Source organism: Dendropsophus ebraccatus, chromosome 14 (assembly GCF_027789765.1).
Source record: "Dendropsophus ebraccatus isolate aDenEbr1 chromosome 14, aDenEbr1.pat, whole genome shotgun sequence".
In the NCBI taxonomy this organism is placed as follows: domain Eukaryota; kingdom Metazoa; phylum Chordata; class Amphibia; order Anura; family Hylidae; genus Dendropsophus; species Dendropsophus ebraccatus.
Genome location: NC_091467.1, coordinates 60,272,068 through 60,299,886, shown reverse-complemented (window position 1 = coordinate 60,299,886; position 27,819 = coordinate 60,272,068). Strand labels below are relative to the sequence as shown.

The 27,819-nt window shown below is 43.3% G+C and overlaps 1 protein-coding gene across 1 annotated transcript; it reads right to left on the bottom strand.

Moving 5' to 3' along the window:
* Window positions 1–1,643: 1,643 nt before the first annotated feature.
* On the bottom strand, window positions 1,644–21,641 carry LOC138771892 (bactericidal permeability-increasing protein-like). The gene is made up of 15 exons (XM_069951894.1): window positions 21,542–21,641; window positions 21,359–21,467; window positions 21,150–21,278; window positions 18,711–18,866; window positions 18,377–18,440; window positions 15,713–15,773; window positions 12,329–12,420; window positions 11,687–11,863; window positions 11,221–11,274; window positions 10,265–10,435; window positions 9,039–9,109; window positions 5,685–5,727; window positions 3,835–3,898; window positions 3,671–3,747; window positions 1,644–1,801 (listed from the first exon to the last, which is right to left on the bottom strand). The coding sequence occupies exons 1-15, from the start codon at window positions 21,639–21,641 to the stop codon at window positions 1,718–1,720; spliced, it is 1,452 nt and encodes a 483-aa protein (XP_069807995.1). The 3' UTR covers window positions 1,644–1,717.
* Between the last annotated feature and the right edge of the window lie 6,178 nt (window positions 21,642–27,819).

Here is a 27,819-nt window from a genome sequence, read left to right as displayed (position 1 = left end):
GCTCCATAGCAAAAAACTTTATGGGTCCCCGTCCGCCCAGACACATACTCACCTGGCTTGGTGTTTGTTTTCCCAGATCCCTGGTGCATGAGTGACGTAAATTGAGCGATGGTGTCTGGCAAAATGAACGTCGGGGGACTGTGCTGGGTCAGGTGAGAATGTGCTTGGTGGGAAGATCTTCTTGTGGCTGTAGGTGTAGTGCTGACAGCCGCTGTGAGCATTAGCTAGAACCATGGAGGCAGACCACACTTTGCTGGGGAGCCTGACGTATGGGCCCTGTATCAGTTGCGCAGTCTGCCTCCATTGTAGCTATGCCACTGGGTCAACTAGAAGAAGCTGCATTCTGATCATCAATATGGGAATGTGGTCTTAGGGCTCTTTTAGAGCAATACTGTACGGAAACATAGCCTAATAATGCAAGTCAACACAGTGAGAGACAGGGGACACCCTTCCTTTACACCCAGATGAAGTCTAAAGTCTTTTCTCAAAATCATTTACTTACACATTACTAACAATGCTGGAACAAAATCTCCTTGCCCACTCACTCACAGTCTGGCACTCCCATCTTATGTAACACAACAAACCTGAAGTCACAAGTGACATCATACGCGTCCTCGAGATCTACAGTCACCACCACTATAGATTGTCTTCTGTCCTTATAGTCATACGGCATCACACCTGACAGTATCGGACTCTCATAAATGTCGTCCATCACCGCACTTGTTCCTCACACATCATTCTCTCAACTACATTCTCCAACTTATCTGCAATAATGTTAGTAATCATTTTATAACCATAATTCAAGAGTCATTGGAAAGTCATTGACTCTCACAGGTGCTGAAAGCGTCCATAGACACAAAGGAGATGTCATGCAATGCTAAGGTAGGGATTTTTTTTTGAATGTGTTCACATGGGTAACAACAAATTTTAAAACCCACTCAAGAGACTTGATCAGGCGTTTTCCTGCTCCGTAGCTGATCCCTGTCACTTTTACACGGGCCGATTATCGACCGCAGGTGGCGTTTCTAGCACTTCTCATGGCCAATGATCGCACCGTGTAAAAGGCCCTTGAAACAGACTTGTAAGAAGAAGTCATGGATCAAGGGTGAGCAGGTTCCACTTAGCTTCTTCAAAATCAACTAATGGCCAAGTGGGTCAAGTATTTGGAGGGTGAGTTTGTCTTCTTTCTTCTGCCAAACCATCTGAGAAGGCTCGATTAAAAAGAAGAAGGTCTTCAACTGGCCATGCATTTTGGATAGTAGTTAGCCGAACACTTGATCAGTCCACAGTTCTCCCATGTGCAATTAATCGTTTGTTTGAAAATGCATTGTTGATGGGAGTGGGAAGTAAAACAGTGCCAGACCCCTCTGGTGGTGGTTTATTTCCCCAAATACAAAAGAATCAGACATTTTGACATCTACTTCACTCGTCCCTTATCAGCTTCTCTCATTATGATAACACCAGCCATGAAGAGAGCTCCAAGTCATTGGGCTGTCCCCAGCAGCTACTCCCCACCCCAGCGGCTTTGACTGGTAGACCTTGTGTAAGGTAAGAGCTATCGATTAAAATCAGTCTGGTTCACATTAAGCTTCTGTCTTTTACCCCCAGGTTACCCCATTAAAGAAAACTATATTCACTGAAAAGTGTTTATTAATAGAACACACAGTCTAATACATAGAAAGCGTTCTCATGTTTTCTTGAGTAAGTATAGACGATGTCACGGCGAGCCATGCTCAGGCAGAATTTTCACAAGCTCTCTCCATGGTGTATAGTACATATCCATCGACATCAATAGGCAGCCCTGAAATGACAGTGACAGGTGCATTTGTACCCTTGTATCCCCTATATTCAGAAAGTCAGAAAGTTATACAGATTTGTTAAAATGTCTCCAGTCTTTCAGTACTTATCAGCTGCTGTATGTCCTGCAGGAAGTGGTGTATTCTTTCCAGTCTGACACAGTGCTCTCTGTTGCCACCTCTATCCCTGACAGAAACTGTCCATAGCAGGAGAAGTTTTCTATGGGGATTTGCTACTGACATGGACGGAGGTGGAAGCAGAGAGCACTGTGTCAGACTGGAAAGAATATACCACTTCCTGCAGGACATACAGCAGCTGATAAGTTTGGGAAACAAAAATACAAAAAGTGCAACAGCTAAGTAAGCGCTCGCACCTGTGGGTTCCTGTTGCACTTTTTGAATTTTTGTCTGTACTTTAGCCACATGCAGCGTGCAACCTGCAGTGTGAACAGAGGCATAGAGGTGCTGACATTTTTTCCTTTTTTTTCTGGTAAGTATGGGAAGACTTGACATTTTTAAATTGAAGTCATTTACAAATCTTTATAACTTTCTGACACCAGTAGATCTGAAAAAAAAAAATTTCCTCTGGAGTACCCCTTTAATATATAATGTAAATAGTGTATCTATCTTTGGGATTATCAAAAATTGGCTTTACAAAAAAAATTTTTTTTTAAAGTGGCCCTATCACTTTAAAAACATTTGACATGTCACGACCCCTCTGCTAATTCAGAGAAGGTGTCTCCCATAATCCCCATGTCATTAAATGAGACAGCGACAACATCCAGAGAAAGTTAGTGTTTGATACCACAATTCCACAGCTCTGTCTATTCAATACATGCATTTGGGCCATAGAAATAATAAGTACAGTTATGTGCTAAATAATAAAACACTGGGTAAAACTACTTCCGAAAAGGACCTGGGGGTATTGGTGGACAGTAAACTCAACTTTAGTGATCAGTGCCAGGCAGCAGCTGCCAAGGCTAATAAAATAATGGGGTGCATCAAAAGAGGTATAGATGCTAAAGATGAGAACATAGTTTTGCCTCTTTATAAATCACTGGTCAGACCACATATGGAATACTGTGTACAGTTTTGGACACCGGTATATAAGAAGGACACAGCTGACCTAGAGCGGGTGCAGAGGAGGGCAACAAAGGTCATTAAGGGAATGGGTGGGTTACAGTACCAGGACAGGTTATCACGCTTGGGGTTATTTACGCTAGAAAAAAGACGTCTTAGGGGCGATCTGATCACAATGTACAAATATATGAATGGACAGTACAGAGATTTTTGTAGTGGTCTTTTTACTCCTAGGTCTGTAACAATGACAAGGGGGCATCCTCTACGTCTAGAGGAAAGAAGATTTCATCATCAGCATCGACGCGGGTTCTTTACTGTACGAGCGGTAAGACTGTGGAACTCTCTGCCACATGATGTTGTCATGGCTGATTCAGTAAATAAGTTCAAGGGAGGCCTGGATGCTTTTCTTGAAAAATATAATATTACAAGTTATGGGCATTAGATTTCTGGTGATACGTTGATCCGGGGATTGTTCTGGTTGCCATTGCAGTCGGGGGAGGGGGGAGGGGGGGGGGGGAGTTTCTCCCTGTGGTGGGGCGTTTGTCTTCTGCCTCATAGGGGTTTTTCGCCTTCCTGGATCAACACAGTAGGATTTTCCTAGGTTGAACCTGATGGACTCTTGTCTTCTTTCAACCTTATTTACTATGTTACTATGTTACTAATACTATTAGAAAACTGAAGATGAGACCCCCGCCTCCCATCAGACAGTCGTAACCTATTGTGGATATTTCATGTATATTGACTCCTTTAAATAACTGTTTTTATCCTCATACACAGATGGAATGAGATCCTACCGGAATGATTGACACCGCTGATTCCTGTAGAATGATATCATTAAGTGAAGGCATGGGGATACCCTGACTCAATCCACCTGGAAGGAAGAAACATTACATAAAGCCAATCTATATATACAGTATATATGTGAATATAGAATCTGGGACAGGTAAGTATGACTTACTGTTGATTGCCCGGACTACATAATCCAGTAGCATGTGTCCTAGTGAACTCTCTAATCCTGTTATCTGACAAGTACAGTAGTAACATAATAAAATATTAATACATACAAATGCATCTAATCTGTATGAATGAATAATCATTTAGGGTGCGTTCACACCTACAGGATCTGCAGCAGATTTGATGCTGTGTTCAGTTATTTAAATGAAATCTGCTGCAGAAAATCAGCTGCAGATCCTGTAGGTGTGAACGCACTATTAAAGAAGAATTGCAAGATCAGGAAATTCCTTTTAAATAAAACTTTTACCCCAATATTGTGTTATCAGTAATATACTGGCGTCAGCATGTCTTTGCTTGATTAACCCCTCACAGGAAGTTGAAAATGAAAGAACTGCACAATGTGGTATTGTCTCAGCAGCTTCCAGACAATACATCATCCTCTGCTATCTCAAAAGGCTTGGCTGGATCTTGTGTCTGATCTTGGCTCCACCCCTCTCACCAGCCCCTACAGCTATATCACCTTCTACCTCTCACTTACACATATATATTTTTGGGGAGTATTAGGGTATGTTCACACTGAGCAAATACGGCAGAATTCTGGGCAGAGCTCTCCGCCGTGGAATCCCGCCGTGCTCAGAGCTGAGAGGGCGCGCACTCCACACTCGCACTCCGCTGCCGCCAGACATGTCACTTCTTTGAGCGGAGAGCGGCGGCTGCAGGGGAGTGCACGCTCCCCCATTGAGATGATAAGACACACTGAGGCAGGCGTAATTACGTCTATTTTACTTAAAGAGAACAAGAGAAGAATGAAGTACGTTCAGAGTATGCTGCCTTGTGCTGAAGAATGCAACAAGCAGAGGAGCAGCCAGTAAATAGGCATTGTCCAAGAATCCAGATTTATGCTGCTGTAGTGTATAGTTATGTAGGGTGGACACCTTAATGCTTTATTTAAAGTCTAAGGGGTTCTATGTGTGTCTATGATATTTAAACTGTATTTCTATTCGCTGACAGATAGCATGTACTGAGGGGTCTGCAAGAGTTAACTGAGTTTGTGTAACTGTTCCACCTGCTCCCAGGGACATTATGCCTTGTCATTTCCTACTTTTAAGCCTATCATGGCCTCACAAGTGTCTCCTTATTCCCCTGAGCCAATCAATGCTCGAGTTACCTCATTCCCCTGAGCCAATCAATGCTCCAGTTACCTCATTCCCTTGAGCCAATCAATGCTCAAGTTACCTCATTCCCCTGAGCCAACCAATGCTCGAGTTACCTCATTCCCCTGAGCCAATCAATGCTTCAGTTACCTCATTCCCCTGAGCCAACCAATGCTCCAGTTACCTCATTCCCCTGAGCCAATCAATGCTCAAGTTACCTCATTCCCCTGAGCCAACCAATGCTCAAGTTACCTCATTCCCCTGAGCCAATCAATGCTTCAGTTACCTCATTCCCCTGAGCCAACCAATGCTCCAGTTACCTCATTCCCCTGAGCCAATCAATGCTCCAGTTACCTCATTCCCCTGAGCCAATCAATGCTCCAGTTACCTCATTCCCTTGAGCCAATCAATGCTCGAGTTACCTCATTCCCCTGAGCCAATCACTGCTCGAGTTACCTCATTCCCCTGAGCCAATCAATGCTCAAGTTACCTCATTCCCCTGAGCCAACCAATGCTTCAGTTACCTCATTCCCTTGAGCCAATCAATGCTCGAGTTACCTCATTCCCCTGAGCCAATCAATGCTTGAGTTACCTCATTCCCCTGAATCGGCAGGAAGTTCTCTGTGAGAATTCCTTAGTGTGGACATGCCCTTACCCTGAATACCGTTCCTCTTATCCCATAGTGGTCCTGTATACTTACATCTACAAGGCCAACATAACTCCTGAAATCTTGGAAGTCAAAACTAGATGAGAAATAAAAAAAACATAAGTTAACTTACACAATACAAATGAATGACAAAAGAGCAGTGCAACATATATATATATATATATATATATATATATATATATATATATATATATATATAAATCCCCCCTCTTCCCTTACATATCTGCCAAGAATCCTGGTTCTGAGACGAGGCAGTCAACATAGGACCAGAAAAGAGACCGAATTTAGTCAGATATGAATTAGATGGCTGCCTTTGGGAGTCTGTGGGGAACAGAAATGGGTCCTACCTTGTGTGATGGTTCCCTAACTATTTGGCTATAGGGAAAGACTGATTGATAAGCCAGTGAGGACTGCCCTGATGACATCTCATGCAGGGGCGGTCTTGGCATTTCTGGGGCCCCAAGCGAAGTTATGTCTGGGCCCCCCCCCTCGACATGCGTTCCAAAACAATAGACCGCTGTGTGTGCGCTACCGCCAGTAATATATACTCCTTGTGTGCTGCCCCAATAGTATATACCCCTTGTGTCCTGTCCCCAGTAGTATATACCCCTTGTTTGCTTCCCCCACTAGTATATAGACCCCTGTGTGTTCCCCCAGTTATATATAGCCCCCCGTGTGCTCCCCCAAAAGTATATAGACCTCCTGTGTGCTGCCCCAGTTGTATATAGACCCCTGTGTGCTCCCCCACTTGGATATAGACCTCCTGTGTGCTCCCCCACTTGGATATAGACCCCTGTGTGCTCCTCCAGTAGTATATAAACCCCCTGTGTGGTTCCCCCAGTAGTATATAGACCCCCTGTGTGCTCCACCAGTATTATATAGACCCCTTGTGTGCTGCCCCAGTAGTATACAGACCCCTGTGTGCTCCCCCAGTTATATATAGACCACCTGTGTGCCTCACAAGTAGTATACAGATCCCCTGTATGTTCCCCCAGTAGTAAATAGACCCCCCCTGTGTGCCCCACCAGTAGTATATAGACCCCTGTGTGCTCCCCAAGTAGTATATAGCCCCCCTGTGTGCTCCCCCACTTGGATATAGACCTCCTGTGTGCTCTCCAAGTTGTATATAGACCCCATTCTGCTGCCCCAAGTAGTATATAGACCCCCTGTGTGCTGCCCCAATAGTATATAGACCCCTCTGTGAAGCCCCAGTAGTCTATAGCCCCCCTGTGTGCTCCCCCCATTTATATAGACCCCCGATGTGCGCTCCCCCAGTTAAACAGACCCCTGTGTGCTCCCCCTCCGATATAGTATATAACACAATAAAACAAACACTTATACTCACCTGGGTCCGGGCGTCTCCTCTTCTCTTCACTCTTGTGGCCGCAGGAAGGGTTTTCCCTGCGATCACAAGAGGCCGCACTCCCCTTGTCCTGGCGCCGATCCAGTGATGTCACTGGAGCACCGTCACCACAAGGACAAAGCTGCCACTTGTGACTGCAGGGAAAACCCTTCCTGCAGCCACAAGAGTGACTCACAGGAAGGGAGCCAATGTCTCCCGCCCTGTCAGTGCTGCTGCATGTAACTATGAGCGCTCATTACGAGTGCTCATAGTTACAGTTCAGATGGCAGCAGCGAGCGGGGCAGCGGCCCTGTCCAGCGGTCTTGAGCACAAGAGCGGGGCGTGGGGGCCCCCCTGGATGTTGGGGGCCCCAAGCGATCGCTTGGGATGCTTGGTGCCAAAGACCGCCACTGATCTCATGTCCTGGTTAGCCTCGCCAACCTCTCAGTATAATGTAGGTTACCATTCCATATTCTGTTAAAGGGGTACTCCGTTGAAATTTTTTTCTTTTCATAGTAACTGCTGTCAGAAAGTTATATAGATTTGTAACTGACTTCTATTTAAAAATCTCCAGTATTCCAGTACTTATCAGCTGCTGTATGTCCTGCAGGGAAGTGGTGTATTATTTCCAGTCAGACACAGTGCTCTCTGCTGCCACCTCTGTCCATGTCAGGAACTGTCCAGAGCAGTAACAACAGTTCCCCATAGAAAACCTCTCTTGTTCTGGAAAGTTCCTAACATGAACAGGTGGCAGCAGAGAGTACTGAGTCAGATTAGAATACACCACTTCCGCAGGACATACAGCAAATAATAAGTACTGGAAGACATAGAAGTAACCTACAAATCTATATAACTTTCTGACACCAGTTGATCTGAAAAGAAACAGTTTTCGCCAGAGTACCCCTTTATGCACTTTATATACTATGGCTGGGTTCACACTATGTATATTTGAGGCTGTATTTGTGAGGCTGTATAGCAACCAAAACCAGGAGTGGATTGAAAACACAGAAAGGCTCTGTTCACATAATGTTGTAATTGAGTGGATGGCCGCCATTTAATGGCAAATATTTGCTGTTATTTTAAAACAACGGCTGTTATATTGAAATAATGGCCGTTATTTACTGTTATATGGCGGCCATCCACTCAATTTCAACATTGTGTGAACAGATCCTTTCTGTGTTTTCAATCCACTCCTGGTTTTGGTTGCTATGAGGACCTGACATGAGGACCAAATACTGCCTGAAATATACATAGTGTGAACCCAGTAAAATGTCATTATATTGAGTCACTCATCTTTTGCTGTTTTCTAAGATATCAGCCATGTCATCAAGACACGTTGGGGTCTAGTTGACCAGTTATTAGAAGGAGCCGGGAGAAGCTTTGGTTGAGCGCTTCTCTGTCTTCTTTCTAACATTGGGAATCTATCTTGGTCACGTGCACAGAGCTGAGAAGAGGAATAGCGCTTAGCGCACACTTCTCCCCGCTTGTTCTAGCAGTCACTTGGGATCTGAACAATTGGGATTTTGACCCTGTAAAAAGTTTTTTTTTTTTTTTTTTAAGTGACAGTGGTCAATTAAAGGGGAACTATCAGCTATCAGGTTAGACGAATCTAATCTGCTGATATGTCCCTACTGTACAGGAGACGCTAAGGAGGAAGGTATCTCTCTTAGTATCATTCTCGGCACCGTTCCCATGCTGTTAGTCTTTTCCTCCACAGTCTAGTAAGACCCTAAGGAGCACTGGGGCACCTGTTAGGAGCACTGCCTGCCCCCAGCCCGCCAGCTCCATTGATTATAATGGGGGGGGAGTTCAGCACTATGGGGGCGGGCAGTGCTCCTAACGGTCTTACCGGACTGTGGAGGAAAAGACTAACAGCAAGGGAACGGCGCAGAGAAGGAAGAGACATACCTTCCTCCTCAGCGTCTCCTGTGCAGTAGGGACATATCAGCAGGTTAGATTCGGCTAGTCCCCCTTTAACTCTTTAAGTCTCATTGTGAGATTCAGAGTTTTACATTCACTCATAATGACAACTATAGAGAAATTACCTTTGAATAGAAAAGGAGATATTCAAGCTGAGGTTTGACAGATGAACCATGTTGGCGACCAGAGTGGCACGCTGTAAGGGAAACGTCTCTGCTTATAATACAGATGTCAACGAGCAACGGACAAGAAACGGACTGCAGTCTGAGTACTAGATGATAATATTACTAGATAATCCCTCACTCTTTTTAGGCTTTTATCTTTACAGGTTATTTTTCAGTGATCTCCAGGACAAGTAGCCCTCTCATTACCGATCACTGAACGGTCCAGCAGTGACACCTGCAGGGTGTACAGGGTAATACTTACCTGTCACGGTACAGTAATCTAAAGCAATGACTAGGACAGGAGGCGGCACCTGCTCAGCTGTATTATTAATTCCATTAAAAATAAATAAATAAATCATTGGAATAATTCGGCAGACTCATGGAAAGTGAATAGAAAGTGAATGGAATTCAGGCTCTGGTTAGTGCCCCATTTATTGCTGGCAATTGTGTCCCCATACTTGGGATCAGCGATCAGGCCTCCTCTGATCAGCTTGTTATCTCTAATCCAATGCATAGGGAATAACAAGCTCGGATGGGAATACCCCTTTAGGGTGCGTTCACACCTACAGGATCCGCAGCAGATCCGCAGCAGATTTGATGGTGCAGATTTGATGCTGTGTTCAGTTATTCAGAAAATCAGCTGCAGGTCTGGTAAGTGTGAACGTACCCTTAAAGAGACTCTGTCTGTAGGATTATGCCGTCCTATCTCAGGGTAATATAAACTAGTGACAAAGAAGCTGAACAGAATGATGTATCACTTATATTGCTCTGTGCAGCTGATCCAGAGATATCCTCCTGAATAACATAGACAATAAGTAGTCCTCTCCATTATGTGCATGTGCCCAGTAGTCCTGGATATTCATGAGAAGCAGAAAACTCCACCCACCAGCTGCTGATTGGCAGTTACTGTATCTATACTGTATATAGGCAGTCAGCTGTCAATCAGCAGCTGGAGTTTAGAGGCAAGGGTTTGGCAAGAATTCTATTCTCCTGCATATTAGGAGAACGGCTGAACAAAATGATGTAAGTAATACACCGATCTGTCCAGCAGTTCTATCACTAGTTTATGCTGCCCTCATTTAAGGCTGAATAAACCTAGTGACAGATTCCCTTTAAGGAGAAACAAAATAAGCAGTAGGTATTTCCTCACATGTAAGTCGCCTTGTTCTGGTACTACTATTACTTACAACAGTGGCAGAAAACATTTGCTCTGCGGGTACGTGCGGCCCAACGATGACATGCGCTTCCAGAGTCCCTTGTAACTGCATGGTGAGCTGAGATGTCAGGACTATGGCGGGCGGCCTGGAGGCTTTTACAGTGACTGTTACAGCCCTGGACTCTGGGTAATACTGCTTGATCTGTAACAGAGAAATTACAGGTACTTGGTTCATCAATCAAATATTTAGAAAAAGTCATAAAAATAATAGAAAAAAACTATAGAAAAAATAGAAAAAAAACATTGTACTGATTAGATGGGGATATTTTATTTTTTTTTACATAGTTTTATATCTAGACCAGTATTCTATGCTATGTATATGCTGGTATACATTTGTATGGGACCCATTTGTCTTGGACTAGTTGCTAAATTCGATCACCTTACTTTTTATTATATAATTTTTATATTATATTACTTTTTATAATAAAAAACATTTTTGGGATAATAGATGGACCTGTCTGTACGACAGTACAAAAACTTTCCTCCTTCTCTCCCCTTTCTTTCCCCTTCCCCCCCCCTTCTTTGTTTCTATTTTCCACTTTTTACCCCATGGATCTCATGTTGTCACAGCAAAAAGTAATCCAGCTCCGCTCATCATAGAGGTTTTAATTTTTTTAATTTTTTATGATAATAGTCTGATTTTTGTTACAGCACCATCTAGTGGCCACAATGAGAAAAGCGAGATATTCAAAAGTGCAGTAGTGTATTTCTTTTAGTAACAAATAAATTGGATCAATGAACTGCTGAAGTCGCGGATCATGGACAATAAAATACAGGGGAACCTCAACGTGTTTCACAGTATGAACAACTTCTTCATCAGGAAAAGGGAGGAGCATCACTGGCCCAAAAATAGTAAAAATAGGAAAACATCAGTGGGAGTGGGGGGAGGAGGGGCAGGTGAATACTTACACAAGGTACAAGACTAACCTTAGGTATGATGAAGGCGTAGTCATCTGTTTTCAGCCACAATACATGTGGATACTGTGAAATGAAAATAGTTTAGAAGATGCATTACACAAATAATATAAATTTCTCCCACTGGGTGGTTTTCATTTTAACGGGTTAAGACATAGCTTTTGTCTTTAAACAGCGCCACTCTTTTCTTCATTTTGTGTGCGGTATTGCAGCTCAGTTCCATTGACGCAAATGGAGTTGAGATGTAATACCACAGACAGCCTGAGTACAGGGGTGGTGCTGTTTTCCTTATCCTTCATAACCCTTTAATTGCTGAATTGAATATTGCAGTCTTCGTATAGCGGAGCCACCATTGCTGTGTAGTATATAAATATATATGATGGCGGTATTCCATTTCTTTCCATGCAAGTTATATATTATGATACAAATACATACATCAATACTTGTTCTGTATATATGCCGGATATCCTCAGCTTACCTGTCTCTGTGTGAACGTCATCTGTAGAATATCCGACATGAAATACGTTTTTCCCAAAGCATTGAAAAAATATTCAGACCATCCGACCAGAATCATTGAGTGAGGGGCGTCAGGTAGGATGATGGGGGGCACCGACGCCTCCTGCTGCTCCTCAGCTCCAATATGTCGTATAGTGCCCTGTGTAGGATGAATACAACCATTAGGCGATGTTCACACACAGTATTTTTGCTCAGTATTTTACAACCAAAACCAGGAGTGGATTGAAAACACAGAAAGGCTATGTTCACACAACGTCATTTTTAGGTGAAAAAAACTGTCAATTTTTTTTTTACTAATTATGGCCATTATGAATGAGCATGATGATGAATAACAACCGTCATTAATAAAAAAAAAAAAAAAATTTAAAAAACTACATTTTTCACCTAAAAAGACATTGTGGGAACATAGCCCATATCTGTGCAAATCTTTCTATTGTAGTTTTTCTCTGTTGGTTCCACTTCTCATTGTGGCTACAAATAGTGACCCAAAATACTGACAGAGATACCAACCAACTTTTTCTATTTTTATTTACAATGTATTGCTATCACTGTTGGTTGTTAAGTTGGAGAGACCACTATCTGCATGTGACGTTACCGTCTTTACCTTCAGATCCAGCTCTATACTGGTTTTCTGCACTCGGGGAGGATTCACCAGAGAATAGTCAATTGTATTACGGCCATCAATATCTGCAGCAACTAAAAAACAAAGAACCCGGGTAACAACTTCTGTGAAAATCGGTTATCTTTTCCAGAAGCTTTTCATCATATTGAAAGGTTTTGACTTTTGACCAAATTCATCTTATAATAATTCTACCTAAGCACGGATATAAACACCAGACACCATTAGTCTGGCTATAAGAGACAGTTGGGCATGGAGGAGACAGGTCCCATATGGCAGATATACCCATAGATGTAGATTCTGCACACCTGCAGGTTGTGGTGCTGGGTCACCATAAATTCTTGATGGACTTGAATATAGATTCTTGAATAAAACTGGTGACCGGGCAGCCAAGGGGGCAGTGGTGTCCTCCCCATATCATCACACCAGGAGTGAGCAGTGTGCCACTTCACATCATTACACCAGCAGGGGACAGCATGTCCCTCTATATCATCACACCAGCAGGGGGTAGTGTGTCCTCCATAGAAAACCCAGAATCTGTGGTAGCATTTTGGGGTATTGGGGTCTAATGTATATTTTTTTTATTTGGGGAATATAAAAAAAAAAATCTGTCTGGGAATTTTGCTGTCTGGGTTTCTGGGATCAGCCTATAATGTTAATGTATATGTATATACTAATATAGAATGATGCCAATAGATGTCAGCCGATCATGTTCCCACTATATTATGACACCATCAAAGTCTGTAAACTCCCTCAGCAATATGACATCACCATGACATCATTAGAGGCCCCATATATGTAACATCATTACAGTAATATGGATATATATATATATATATATACACACATCCTATGGTGACATCAGCACTATAGAGCTTAGTGTGACACAATATAGTTGTATATAAATAGGTTATCATTACAATGGAGCTTAGCATGTAAATATACACTGACTGACGCCTTATTATGACATCATCAGACATTAACACCTGCCTTATAGTAAAGCTAGTAATGTCAGGGTTACTCATTTTACCAGCTCCTGCCTGTAGAGGGCAGCATAGCTCTTCAACATAGCCCAGGGAACTAGAGATGAGCGAACCTGGAGCATGCTGGAGTCCATCGGAACCCGAACTTTCGGCATTTTATTAGCGGTGGCTGCTGAAGTTGAATAAAGCCCTAAGGCTATGTGGAAAACATGGAGATAGTCATTAGCTGTATCCATGTTTTCCAGACAACCTTAGAGCTTTATCCAACTTCAGCAGCCCCAGCTAATCAAATGCCGAAAGTTCGGGTTCGGATGGACTCGATGGATTCGAGTTCGCTCATCTCTACAGGGAACCAATCTGCAAAATTGCACTGATATGGTTCCCTGCAGCACAGTATAGATCTCCTGTGCAGCTCACAGAGCGTGCCGGCTGCGGCTGGAGCTTTATAAAAAGGAAAAAGAAGTTTTATTATGCCGCACAAGGCCGGGAGAGGGGCAGCAAATAGTCATCTGGGCAGGACTAGTCACGGCTCTCTGCCGGTCAGCAGTTCGAGAATGATAGACAGGAGAAGTGGCCGCTCAATAATCCCCGCAAAGTGCAAAACTGCAGATTTTTAGCCACATGAAATAAAATAAAAAAATTTAATAAAAAGTGATCAAGTGGCAAATACGCAAGCAAGGTACCAGTAGAAAGCACAGATCATGACGCAAAAAATGACACCTCACACAGCCCCAAAGACCAACACAATAAATTAAGTGGATGGCCGCCATTTAATGGCAAATAACGGCCATCAAAACAAAGCTCAGCCAATTTCCCATTGACTGGATTAATCGAGCACATTATTAGGCCGGGTTCACACGTTGTATGACACCAGCCGTGTCACAGAACGGTCATTGTCAGTGAAGATCACTTCATTTGTGCTAAATTGGGATGAGGGCACATCTATGTGCACCCGCATCCCAAATCACCATAGCACACAATGGGAGGTGTGGCTAGAGCTGCACTTTCCATTGTGTGAACTGACAGGTTTGTTGGCCGCTACTAAATGAATAGTGGCCGCACAAAACTGACATGTCACGCCGGAGTGTATACTATGTGTTCCATTGTATACAATGATTCCATTAACTGCAGTGCAACATAAATTTTCTATTAACCATGCAAATGGGCAACAACGGCGTGATTAATAAAAGATTTACATTGTGTGAACAAGAAAATACAGCCGTATTTTAAACCTTAAAATGACATCTGTATTTTACCTTTATTTTACGGTGTGTGAACCAAGCCATAGACTTTATGTGCAGCCTTGTTACCCAGGTATATGGGACTAGCACCATCTATATACAATGGGAAAGTATTTTTAGCTCAGAAATAGGTTTTGAGGTGGGTCGCGGCCGTTGTGGAGGGTTGGGTGGCATGTCACAATCTATATAGATTCTGTAGCCTTCTCATTACTGCAACAAGCAGGAACATGTAACATGGCGTGACTGAGATCCCTATGTACAGGACTCCTTCCATTGTTACTGTATATCATGACTCACTATGAGGAATGGCTGCATGGGGAAATGACTTCCCACCCACTGTACAGGTGACTTGTGTTTGGATGTCAGTGTAGCAGAGCTGACTGCGTTGTATTAAGGCCATATTAAACAAATCACCCGGGCCGCCCCCGCACCTCCCCGGCTCTCACCCGCTCGCTGCCGATGCAGGAAATGTTCACCTACAGAAGACCACAGTAACCCAGCTTAGTAATGCCCTGTGATTACGTCACACCTAAGTGTTTCTATTTATAGACAGCGCTCTATAATGAGAAAGTTTTCTAGGCATGCTCTGTGACCTGTGCTGTGGTCACTGTGTGTCTATGGGCAGAGGGGTGTGACTGTCACCTACTGTGAATGGCCTGATCCTGTCTTTGTGCTGATGTCACTTTTCTCTATAATCTGGTCTGTGATGATATGGAGGACACTGCTGAGTTTCACAGCCTATTATGAGGCTTAGTGGCCGGCGTAAAAACTGCAATGTTTCAGGATTACTGAGGAAAGCATTTTAATGGTGCTGTTGGCTAATAGTCGCGCCCCCGGCTGCTGATGGCAGCACCCAGGAGCAGCCCTCTCTGTACCCCCTTAGGAATGCCATGATGTACCGGTATGTCATGGGTCCTTAAGGAGTTAGGAAACCCAGAAGATCCTAGAGGGGGGATATCAGATCTCATAGGGTCATGAAATTCTTTCCAGTCTGACACAGTGCTCTCTGCTGCCACCTCTGGCTTCCTGCAGGACATACATCAGCTGATAAGTACTTGAAAACTTGAGACTGTTAAATAGAAGTAATTTACAAATCTGTATAACACATCTAGATATCATTTATAGGAGAAGTTCTTTACACCCACCTTGAAATGTGGCCAGCTCTTTCTGAAGAATTTTGATTACGTCGCCCACTCTTGGACAGAGCTGAGAAATATACCAACAAGGTTAGTAGTGAGGATAAAGCACAGAATATACATCAAAAGCAGAATGCCAGTCGGGTAATAGCACTGCTCTGTAGCTACCAGATCCAGAGTGCTGGACTAGGCTGTGTTCACACTTGTCAGTAATGTTGCAGTACTGCGATTAAACTGCAATATGCAACATGTGTACACAGCTATAGAGTGCTGTATCTAAAAGGGACTCTTCTCCTGGCAATTTTAGCCCCACTTCTGTAGATACAAAGGGGATAAGGCCTTAAATAAAGGAGGAGAGTGGTGGCATGGGTCATCAGAAAATGGATTATTGTTTACATAATGTTTTTATGTTAAACATATTTTTTAAGAATTTTTTTTTCAAATTTTTCATCATACTATTTATATTCGAAAATAATCCTGATATCCTGCAGTTTTCATTCTCACCACTGGCTCTAAAACTAAGCTAAGACTTCCTGTTGTGTCTGTGGTGATCTTTACAGCATTGCAGCGTCAAGTGACACCAGTATATAGAGGAGACAATAGCAGCTCCCTGTGGAATGACCTCTTCACAGGTCACAGAGCACGCTCAGTAATGTTTCACATTGATTTCAAGGGAACAGACTCTGTCTATTGTTGTCTATGTTCATGAGTCTTGCTGTAAAGCATGTTCCTAAATGTTGTTAAAAAGAGCTCAGATCAAGATGGCTGCCACCATAACAATGTACAAGTGAAATTTAAAAAAATACTGTCAGAAAAAAGAATAAAATGACCATGTTTTAGTATCTGACTGAGTAAAAGAAAATTTAGGTGATGCATGTCCATTCTGTCAGCTGCAAATTCCAAACTGTGTACACTGTTAGGTCAAGGAGACATATTGGGGGAGATTTATCAAACATGGTGTAAAGTGAAACTGGCTCAGTTGCCCCTAGCAACCAATCAGATTCCACCTTTCATTCCTCACAGACTCTTTAGAAAATGAAAGGTGGAATCTGATTGGTTGCTAGGGGCAACTGAGCCAGTTTCACTTTACACCATGTTTGATAAATCTCCCCCTTGTACCTAATATATCTGTCTGTGATTCCAGAACCTAGAAAAATGCTTTTATTAGATAGTAAGAAGAGTCAAAGAGGCGTTCCCGAGCCCCTAAAGTGCAGCAAGCATTACAGCTGGGAGAAGACCAGGACCTGGAAAAAGTCTCCTTGTCTCTTTGTTCCAGAGAAGAGAAGCATATTTCTACATTCTGGAAGCACAGCTGGATATATGAAATGTACCATGTGTCTCCTTGCCCTAACAGCTATTTAATAGTGTCAGCAGTTTGGAACGTGAAAAACAGCTGACAGATTCCCTTTAAGATGCAGCATTGTGCACCAGAAAATCCACCAAAATTCTGTTGCGAAACTCTGGTTCAGTGTGAGACGAGACTGAGACAAGACGGTCTAAAGGCCCTAAGCAATTATCGTCCGTATTCAGCCATCGCTTGGTGTAATTGCTCCTGGTGGGGGACGAGTAGCAACCGAGCGCTGATCTGACTTGTCCGCAAAAAAAAGGGAAAGCACAGGAGCACAAATAAAGGATAATACTGTTGCAGGTGGGTGCACGTCTCACCAAACCGGGCCCCAGAAGGTCATAAATCCAAAACAAAGGTGCTGTCTTCTCCTTTGTTTTGATCTGACAGGTTGGCGCTCACATGCTCCTCACCATCGGCCCATATAATAGGAGCCTAAAAATGCGATTTAAAGTGTTGCTGTTGTTTAAATTGTTTTGCAGAAATCAATAGTCCAGGCGATTTTAAGAAACTTTGTAATTGGGTTTATTAGCCGAAAAATGCATTTTTATCATGAGAAAGCAGTTTGCAGCTCTCCCCCCTGTCTTCATGGTTTTCTATGAAGAGGGGAGGGGTGGAGGGAGATGAGGCAGAACAAAAAGTTAATTTCCAGCTACATCTCTGGGCTATCTCCTCTGAAGTCAGCACTGACCTCTCTGACCTCTGCTATCGCTGTGTAATCCTTTGTGCTCTGCTCTCTGCTGGTGAATAATCTCCCTCCTCGCTCCTCCCCCTCCCCTCTCCATAGGTTACACAGGGCTCCACTGATGTAAAAGAGTCGAGATTTCCTGATAATGAGCAGTGGATGAGAGAGAGGTTGGGGGGGGGGGGGGGGGCAGGGAAAAGTATTTTTGAATGCAGATAATGGCATATTTGCCTAATAAACCCAATTACAACGTTTCTTAAAAAATTGCCTGTACTATTGATTTCTGCAAAAAAAAAAATATATATATACAACAGTGACACTTCAAAGGGTTTAAAGGGAATGTTACCATTGAGGGGTTCATGGGGGAGAGGGAATATCCTAGGTCAAATCCAGCTTCTTATCCCATTTATTAGGCCAGAGAAGGTGCTTTAAGGCAACTTGTACCACAAACAAAAAGGTGTGAATTATTGCCACATTGCTACACTGAGATGTCACATTTATTAGTGGACGAGCGCCAAAATAGTAAATGAGATAAATGGGGTAAATGGGGTGGAGGACAGGAAGACTCACATATCTGCCCAATTGTTCTCGTTCTGAGAAGCCTCTATAAACCTTCCCCTATAATCCACTGTCCTCACGTTACCTTCTCATTCAGGTTATCTCTGATGGGTTTCTCCAGAAAACCGGTGAAGAGATTGTAGAACCAGCTGTAAGACGTAAGAGCAGATTAAGTAACATTGGGATTAGGTCACAGATGAATATAAATCTGAGGAGGTTTGACAAGCGGACAGCTCATCCCGGTCAGACAGGTTTCCTGGTGAACAAATCGTCTTCATCCGGTGACAGATTGTGTTTTCAGGAACACTTGTAGCTGCGGTATGCCGTAATGCCCTATCTGCGGCTGGTTGGTGATAGGAGACTCATATTTCATTATAACAGGTGAGATTAGCATAATAACATCTAATCCGGTTATCTACCTGGCTCCTCCGGACAGGTGCACTTTGGCTTTTGTCACCTCTGAATTGCACAAAGAAAGGGACACGGAAGGACGGGCAGCTGAGTCTTTGGAGGTTGTGAACCAAGCGTTTAATATTACACCAGAGATCCGGAGAGTAAAATTGCCATTGTCGTTTCTGTTATGACAGAATAGAAACATTCAGGTGTGCAAACAAAGAAAAAACATAACATAAAAAGTACCTAAGGGATATTCCACTATATAAACGCTATACTCTCCTGCCCAAGTACCCCACCGCTCCCGGGTCCCTGCTGCTCTCAGCTGCTTCCTGGTTCCCGTTACATGTTGTCCATTCAGCCAATCACCAGCTGAGGCGGGTCACCACAGCAGCCAGTGATTGGTTAAGCAGGGAGTTGCAGGGATCAGGAGCTGTGGGGGATTGGGGCAGGTGACTATAGCTTCTTTTTTATTTTTACACCAACTAGAGTCATATATAGGTAATAGAGATGAGCGAACCTGGAGCATGCTCGAGTCGATCCGAACCCGAACTTTCGGCATTTGATTAGCGGTGGCGGCTGAAGTTGGATAAAGCCCTAAGGCTATGTGGAAATCCTGGATATAGTCATTGGCTGTATCCATGTTTTCCAGACAACCTTAGAGCTTTATCCAAGTTCAGCAGCCACCGCTAGTAGTTCCATTACTAGCTGTTACTGCCCCTTTTGTTGATGGGGCACGTCCCTGTACATGGTGACAGTGTCCGGCCAATCACACATCCTGTGGAGAAATGTGGTCTACAATGGTTATTTCACTGATTTGGGTATTAAGTATAAGTATTCACTAAAAAAAAAAAAAGAGTTGGTCCCCTTTAGGCTACAACCACAAACAGTTTTTTGGCCGTATTATATAACTGTAAAAATACGGCCGTTATTTATAATAGTAAAATACAGCTGTTATTTCACCTTTTTTTTTCCACTTTTCATCTAGTGATTTATATTTTGGGAGGCGCAATTACTCTTTTAATCATGTAAAAATACAGTCATTTTTTAAAATTTATGGCCATCCTTTTTTGTTTTATAAAAACAGATCACAAGTAACGAGTAAGTTAGCGAGTTTATTATTTTTATACCTGTACTCAATTATGGCCGCTTTTCTCTACTGTGTGCACACTGACGGACAATCCCTTATTGACTTTGATGGAGTGCACTTTTACATAGAAGAACTGCCGGGTTTTTTTTTCCACTCAATTTTGCAACTGTATTTTGGTTTGGTTGGTCTTATTTTACTGTGTGTACTATTACACCTCAAGATATTTTGCAGATATGAGCACCGACCTGTCCAGTCAGCATTCGCTTCCCCCTTGTTCCCCGCTCGCTGCTTGTGCTATTACACGCACAGACACAAAGTGGGAGGCAGCAGGAGGGGCCATCCCAACGATCCTTAGATTATTTGGGTGGCCCATTAAAGTCATTGGTGGTTTGCTGCTGCCGCTCCTATTACATAGAGTGACGTGCTACAGACCATCGCTGCTGAAAGACCACGGTCAGCCAACTTTGTGCATGTCAGCTGATCGTTGCTTTTCAACATGTGCTATTACACTGAATTATAGTGCGTTTACACAGAGAAATTTATCTGACAGATTTTTAAAGCCAAAGCCAGGAACAAACTATAAACCGGGAACAGGTCATAAAGGAAAGACTGAGATTTCTCCTATTCTCAAATCCATTCCTGGCTTGGGTTTAAAAAATCTGTCAGATAAATCTCTCTGTGTAAACGCACCATTACTGTCGGCCAGGACAAGTAAGGCTGATAACTGTTTAGTGTTATAGGGGCCATAGCCTTAAAGTGTTCCTGTTGCTTAAAAAAAAACTTTTGCCATAGACATGTCAAAAGTTTTGATGATCACTGAACAAGCAAGGAGCAGATGAATGGGTAAGTATCCTTGAACTTTATTGCTGGTAGCAGCACAGAATTAAAGGAATTGTTCACCAAATTTTTTTTTTATTCAAATCAACTAGTTCCAGAAAGTGCCTGAGATTTGTAATTTCCTTCTATTAAAAAATCTCAATCTCTTCCAGTACTTATCAGCTGCTGTATGTCCTGCAGAAAGTCGTGTATACTTTCCAGTCTGACACAGTGCTCTCCGCTGCCACCTCTGTCCATGTTAGGAACGGTTCAGAGCAGTAAAAAATCCCCATAGAAAACCTCTCCTGCTCTCCAGACTGGAAATAATACGCCACTTCCTGTACAACATACAGCAGCTGATAAGTACTGGAAGACTTAAGGTTTTTTTAATAGAAGAAAATTACAAATTTCTGTAACTTTATGGCACCAGTTGATTTAAAACATTTTTTTTTTTGTGAACTACCCCTTTAATATGTTTAGGATCTGGAAGAGACCCTTCCCCAGGTAAGTATGACCACTATACAGCACATTAACCTCAGTCCTGTGGTTGCATACTTACATTAACCAGTGTTTTACCCTCCACTGGCCAGACACAGTGGCCATTGCACCTTCCACATTTAACAGGACGTCTGTTGGTGGCGTTGGGACGGCTACAGTATGGGAAGGGTTAAATTCCTGCACAGATATCCTATGAGACAAAAGAAGAAAACCGATATTATAAAACAATGCAAACGGTGTGTGATTGTCATCTATTCTACCGTCCCTTACCCTGTAATGGCGTAGTCAACCTGGCCGAATACACGCGTGGAGCCAATAACATCGGGAAGATGGTCACGTTGAAGTATATGGCGGAAAACGTCTTTTCCTTCTGACAGAACTAGATATATGAAATATCGATATTAACCCAAGGTCCTCGATCATGATAACGGCTTCATATATCAGGTGACTTACTGTAGTCCAGCCATTTCTGCGTCACTCGCATAACAACACCAGGACTACTGTGTCCGCAGGACAAGAGAGCGCTCCACCATAGCAGCCACACCAACTTCATCCCAGATCCCTGTACAGCGCTGCCGAATATGTGGGTGATAAATAAGGAAAGGAATTATTTAGTGCAAAAAAACAAAAAAAAATTACACTTACTGGAGTTCTTCTTAAAGGGGTACTTCGGAGGGGGGGGGGATTAAATCAGCTTGTGCCAGAAAGTTATACAGATTTGGGAAATATTTCTATTTAACAAACTAGAAAGTGTCTAGTCTTCCAGTACTTATCAGTGGCTGTATGTCCTGCAGGAAGTGGTGTATTCTTTCCAGTCTGATACAGTGCTCTCTGCTGCCACCTCTGTCCTTGTCAGGAAGGAATTGTCCAGAGAAGCAGCAAATCCCCATAGAAAACCTCTACTGCTCTGGACAGTTCCTGACATGGACTGAGATGGCAGCAGAGAGCACTGTGTCAGACTGGAAAGAAGCACTGGGGACTGCCTGACAGCCCTCAGCGTGACAATCTCCCCTCATTGATTCTAATGGAGCCGCATCACCGAGGGGAGGGGTTACATAACACTGGGGGCCAGCGGACCTGCCTCCTGTGCTCCAGGCCAGGCCAGAGCTCGGAAACAGACCAATGCCCAGGTATCCCTGTGCCGGTCTATTCATGTAAAAAACTTAATATAATGTACTTGAAGGACTGGGCAGGTGATTTCCAACATGGTCCATCCCTTTGTTCTCAGGGGAGATAAACCACCACCACAACTGTCTGGCAGCGGCTTACTCTAAGCTCCCCTTTCAGAACACATGCATGCCTGGCAGCGAAGAGGTTCCAGTGAGATGGTGGGCAGCGAAATAAAAGATGTTCTGACGACTGTTATCTAAAGTCTATGACCAGCTGAAAAGTATCAATCCTTTAACAAAAAAGTATTGATATTGATGACCTATCCTTGAAATATGCCATCAATATCAGAGCGGTTACCAACACTCAGCAACCCAGCTGACCAGTTCTTTTTTTCCATAGATGTAGCGTCAGCATAAACAGTAAAACAGTCTGGGAAGCAGACAGCGCCATACATTGCGTAGTGGCCAAGCTAGGTTACTGCAGCTGAGTTACCGTTCAAGTGAAAGAGAGCTGAGTTGCAGTAAAATGGCCACTGCACAGTGTATGGAGCTCTCTGCTTGTATTTTATATGGCAGCTCTACAACTCTAACAGCAAATCGGCGTGGGGCGCAGAGTATCGGCAACCCACTGATACTAACAACTTATAATATGGATGGGTCATTAATACATTTTGCCTTGATACAACCCTCATGTGTCATCTTATGTCACCTCCAATTCTGTGGCCAAGTACATCATAATAATTTCTAAAGCACTGCATTTACTGTCACACCCTCTTAAATATTATACATTATATCATTCATTTGTTCTGCTTAAAGGGACAACGTGTTTCGACATTGAACTAACGACTTCCTCAGGGCCCCCTTGTAATGCTTTATCTTACCTCTGGGGGTGCTGCAATAGGAATAAGCACTTTTTGGCAGATTCCCTTATAGATTAAAGTCTGTTGGTTTGCAGGAACCTGCAGGTCCATGTAGGGCCGGCTCCAGGTTTTTGTGGGCCTTTGGGTGACAGAGACTCAGCGGGCCCCTCATCCATCCACTAAGCACCCATCATCCATGCACTATGCACAATCACTTGAGACACCACAAATGCACATACACAAACACACATTACTGACTGACACTGACTGACACACTAACATGCAGCACTTACAGCTCATTCTTCTTCCTCCTCTTCTCTGTGGGGCTGATTTCCACACTGTGAGGTTGAGGACCTGCAGATCATGTGATCAGGTCCTTCACCCTTTTCTCTCTCTATGCAGGTCCTGCTCCTTCTCTGTCTTCTGATGTTTAGCCACTCACCCTGCACTACAGTGAGTGGGCTGAACATTAGAATACCTGACCCCTCTCCCTCTCTGGGCCTCTAGAGGCGCTGTGGACCCCGCCACTTGCCTGGATAAGCCCTGTGCTGACACCGGCCCTGGCTCGATGTATTACTTATTAGCTTAGCTTCTTCATGTAACTAGACAGTCCATGGTAACAATAGTAATTCCCAACCACTTATGAGTCAACCCTGGCATACGCTCTATAGACAATACATGCCTAAAATATCCGGTAATCTGCTTGTATTCTGCATGCGTCTACATGTAGATTGGGTAGTACTCACCTCTGCTCTGTCGTCTTGATGCTGGACAATAACTAGTATATGACTCAGCCCTCTCTTTTATACAGAAGCCCTATTTGTTTTTTACGGAAATATGGTTCTTCTTGTTCAGAGATTAAATTCACAGGAGATTATGAAAGGTGTTCTCATTGCCAGAGAAGATACAATGAGATATGTGAATAGGATGTGTACAGAGGGAATAACCTGGGACGCTTCACCTAAACCTGATATACAGGGATTAGATCCTATCTGGTATATAAGGTCTTAAAGGGGCCACAAATGTACGAAACATGAAGGTATAAAAACATTCACCATTACGTATTCTTACTGTTTTGTTGCATAGCAAAAAAAAAAAAGTCTCATAACTCAGGAGGCAGCTAGTTTTCTCGGCCTCTTTTACATAGGGGCTAATCTCATGAAACAAGAAGCTGCTCCCATTGCTCCAGAAGGTAACTCACTCTAGAAAATGGTGTTTCCAGTCTGACACAGTGCTCTCTGCTGCCACCTCTGTCCATGTCAGGAACTGCCCAGAGCAGGAGAGGATTTCTATGGGGATTTGCTGCTGCTCTGGACAGTTCCAGACATGGACAGAGGTGGCAGCAGAGAGCACTGTGTCAGACTGGAGCTGGTAAGTACTGGAAGACTGGAGATTTTTAAATAGAAGTAAATTACAAATATCTGGCACTTTCTGACCCCAGTTGATTTGAAAGAAAAAAAAATTGCTGGTAAATCCCTTTAAAAAAAATACACTGGAAGACTTGAGATTTTTAAATTTTTAAAGTGGTTCTCCAGGATTAGAGAAACATACTGTAGATGCTTTCTATACACTTCTATGGGACTGAGCTGCAATGCCACAAACAAATTGAGGAGAAGAGTAGTGCTTTTTCAAGAAAGCAGCTATGTCTTTTTCTTAAGAAAAAACTTAAGAAACACCACCCCAGCAGACACCATTTTGGAAGCTAAACCCCTCGAAGAATTTATACGGCATATGGGGGTTGTGAACTTTTTTTTTAATATATATATTTTTTTATGAATTTTTTTATCAATTCTGAATCAATTATGAATTATTTATGAAAAAATAAACAATAAAAGTGTTAAAATTAAAGTGTCCCTGTCGTTATAGCTTTAAAAATCTAAATCAACAGTAAATGTGATATAAAGCAAGTACTTACCAGAAATCCAGGTCCAGTCTCCTGTAGGCAGATTCTCTGACTTTTGTTGATTGTAAAAAACAGATTAAACATAGGAATTACAGCCAGTACAGAGAGTCACGGCTCAGTGTGTCCATAAATCACAAAACCGCCTTCTCTGTGAGCGCTCAGATAGCCTGGGATACACAGGACTTCCTGTTTTCTGACTCTTTGAGAAAAAAAAGAGCCGAAAAGCAGAAAGTGCCGTGTTTTCCATGATAACTAAAAAAAAAAAATAATGAATGTAAATTGCAAACTTGCTTTATATCACATCTACTGTTGATTTAGATTTTCAAAGTTATAACAACAGGGACATGTTAAGTCAGGGAATAAGAGGTATAGAATGATTTGAAAAACAGGTAAGTATAACAAGGAATGAATACAATCAAAAATTTTGACCAGAATTATGTGGGTAGTGGAGGCTCAAGTGTATGTGGGCCACCATTTCATGTCAGATAGCACTGTCATACTTATTAAGTGCAGACATTTCAGAGAAACAAAACAAAAACAAAGAAGGGGGTGGGGGGGGGGGGGGGCTAGTGGAGAAGGAAAAGAGAAAATAAAAAAGTCCGGGTAGGTATGGAGCTGCAGGAGGGTAAAAGAGGGAGCAGCACAGTGCCAGCCACAGGGTGGGCCAGGACCAGGACATGCTTGAACCTCCAAGTTGGACTCAAGGTCCATCCAGTGGCGAAGGGGGAAAAAGGCTGATCGTAAGTGAAATAGGTGGAATCCAGGTGGAATGATGCAGAGACCAGGGTTGCCAGTCTTCAGAGAAGAGTCATGGGTCTGACTAGTCCAACTTGGCAACTGTTTAAAGTGACAAATTTGATTGACTTTCCCGACCCACTCAGACATCCACAGTGGGGTTGTCTGCTTCCACTTGAAATGAGGGACTTTACATTTAGATGGATGGAATACTAGAGAGGGGCTTTCCAGTGTACTTTGGTAAGATGGATGGAATACTAGAGAGGGGCTTTCCAGTGTACTTTGGTTAGATTGATAGAAATACTAGAGAGGGGCTTCCCAGTTCACTTTGGTTAGATGGATGGGATACTAGAGAGGGGCTTCCCTGTGCACTTTGGTTAGATGGATGGAATAATAGAGAGGGGATTTTCAGTGTACTTTGGTTAGATGGATGGAATAATAGAGAGGGGCTTCCCTGTGCACTTTGGTTAGATAGATAGAATACTAGAGAGGCGCTTCCCAGATGAATGGGATACAAGAGAGAGGCTTCCCAATGCACTTTGGTTAGATGGATGGAATACTAGAGAGGGGCTTCCCAGATGGATGGAATACTAGAGAGGGGCTTCCCAGTGCACTTTGGTTAGATGGATGGAATACTAGAGAGGGGCTTCCCAGATGGATGGGATACTAGAGAGGGGCTTCCCAATATACTTTGGTTAGATGGATGGAATACTAGAGAGGGGCTTCCCAATATACTTTGGTTAGATGGATGGAATACTAGAGAGGGGCTTCCCAATGTACTTTGGTTAGATGGATGGAATACTAGAGAGGGGCTTCCCAGATGGATGGGATACTAGAGAGGGGCTTCCCAATGCACTTTGGTTAGATGGATGGAATACTAGAGAGGGGCTTCCCAGATGGATGGGATACTAGAGAGGGGCTTCCCAATATACTTTGGTTAGATGGATGGAATACTAGAGAGGGGCTTCCCAGATGGATGGGATACTAGAGAGGGGCTTCCCAATGTACTTTGGTTAGATGGATGGAATACTAGAGAGGGGCTTCCCAGATGGATGGGATACTAGAGAGGGGCTTCCCAATGCACTTTGGTTAGATGGATGGAATAATAGAGAGGGGATTTTCAGTGTACTTTGGTTAGATGGATGGAATAATAGAGAGGGGCTTCCCTGTGCACTTTGGTTAGATAGATGGAATACTAGAGAGGCGCTTCCCAGATGAATGGGATACAAGAGAGAGGCTTCCCAATGCACTTTGGTTAGATGGATGGAATACTAGAGAGGGGCTTCCCAGATGGATGGAATACTAGAGAGGGGCTTCCCAGTGCACTTTGGTTAGATGGATGGAATACTAGAGAGGGGCTTCCCAGATGGATGGGATACTAGAGAGGGGCTTCCCAATATACTTTGGTTAGATGGATGGAATAATAGAGAGGGGATTTTCAGTGTACTTTGGTTAGATGGATGGAATAATAGAGAGGGGCTTCCCTGTGCACTTTGGTTAGATAGATGGAATACTAGAGAGGCGCTTCCCAGATGAATGGGATACAAGAGAGAGGCTTCCCAATGCACTTTGGTTAGATGGATGGAATACTAGAGAGGGGCTTCCCAGATGGATGGAATACTAGAGAGGGGCTTCCCAGTGCACTTTGGTTAGATGGATGGAATACTAGAGAGGGGCTTCCCAGATGGATGGGATACTAGAGAGGGGCTTCCCAATATACTTTGGTTAGATGGATGGAATACTAGAGAGGGGCTTCCCAATATACTTTGGTTAGATGGATGGAATACTAGAGAGGGACCTCCCAATGTACTTTGGTTAGATGGATGGAATACTAGAGAGGGGCTTCCCAGATGGATGGGATACTAGAGAGGGGCTTCCCAATGTACTTTGGTTAGATGGATGGAATACTAGAGAGGGGCTTCCCAGATGGATGGGATACTAGAGAGGGGCTTCCCAATGCACTTTGGTTAGATGGATGGAATACTAGAGAGGGGCTTCCCAGATGGATGGGATACTAGAGAGGGGCTTCCCAATATACTTTGGTTAGATGGATGGAATACTAGAGAGGGGCTTCCCAGATGGATGGGATACTAGAGAGGGGCTTCCCAATGTACTTTGGTTAGA

What these genes read in the sequence shown, in the direction of transcription:
- LOC138771892 (XM_069951894.1), bottom strand. Translation starts at nt 21,641, where the DNA reads ATGAAGTTGGTGTGGCTGCTATGGTGGAGCGCTCTCTTGTCCTGCGGA. An exon ending in GAGATAACCTGAATGAGAAG is followed by an intron (nt 15,774 to 18,376) that starts GTAACGTGAGGA and finishes TATATTTCTCAG; the next exon opens with CTCTGTCCAAGAGTGGGCGA. An exon ending in ACGCCTTCATCATACCTAAG is followed by an intron (nt 10,436 to 11,220) that starts GTTAGTCTTGTA and finishes TCTCTGTTACAG; the next exon opens with ATCAAGCAGTATTACCCAGA.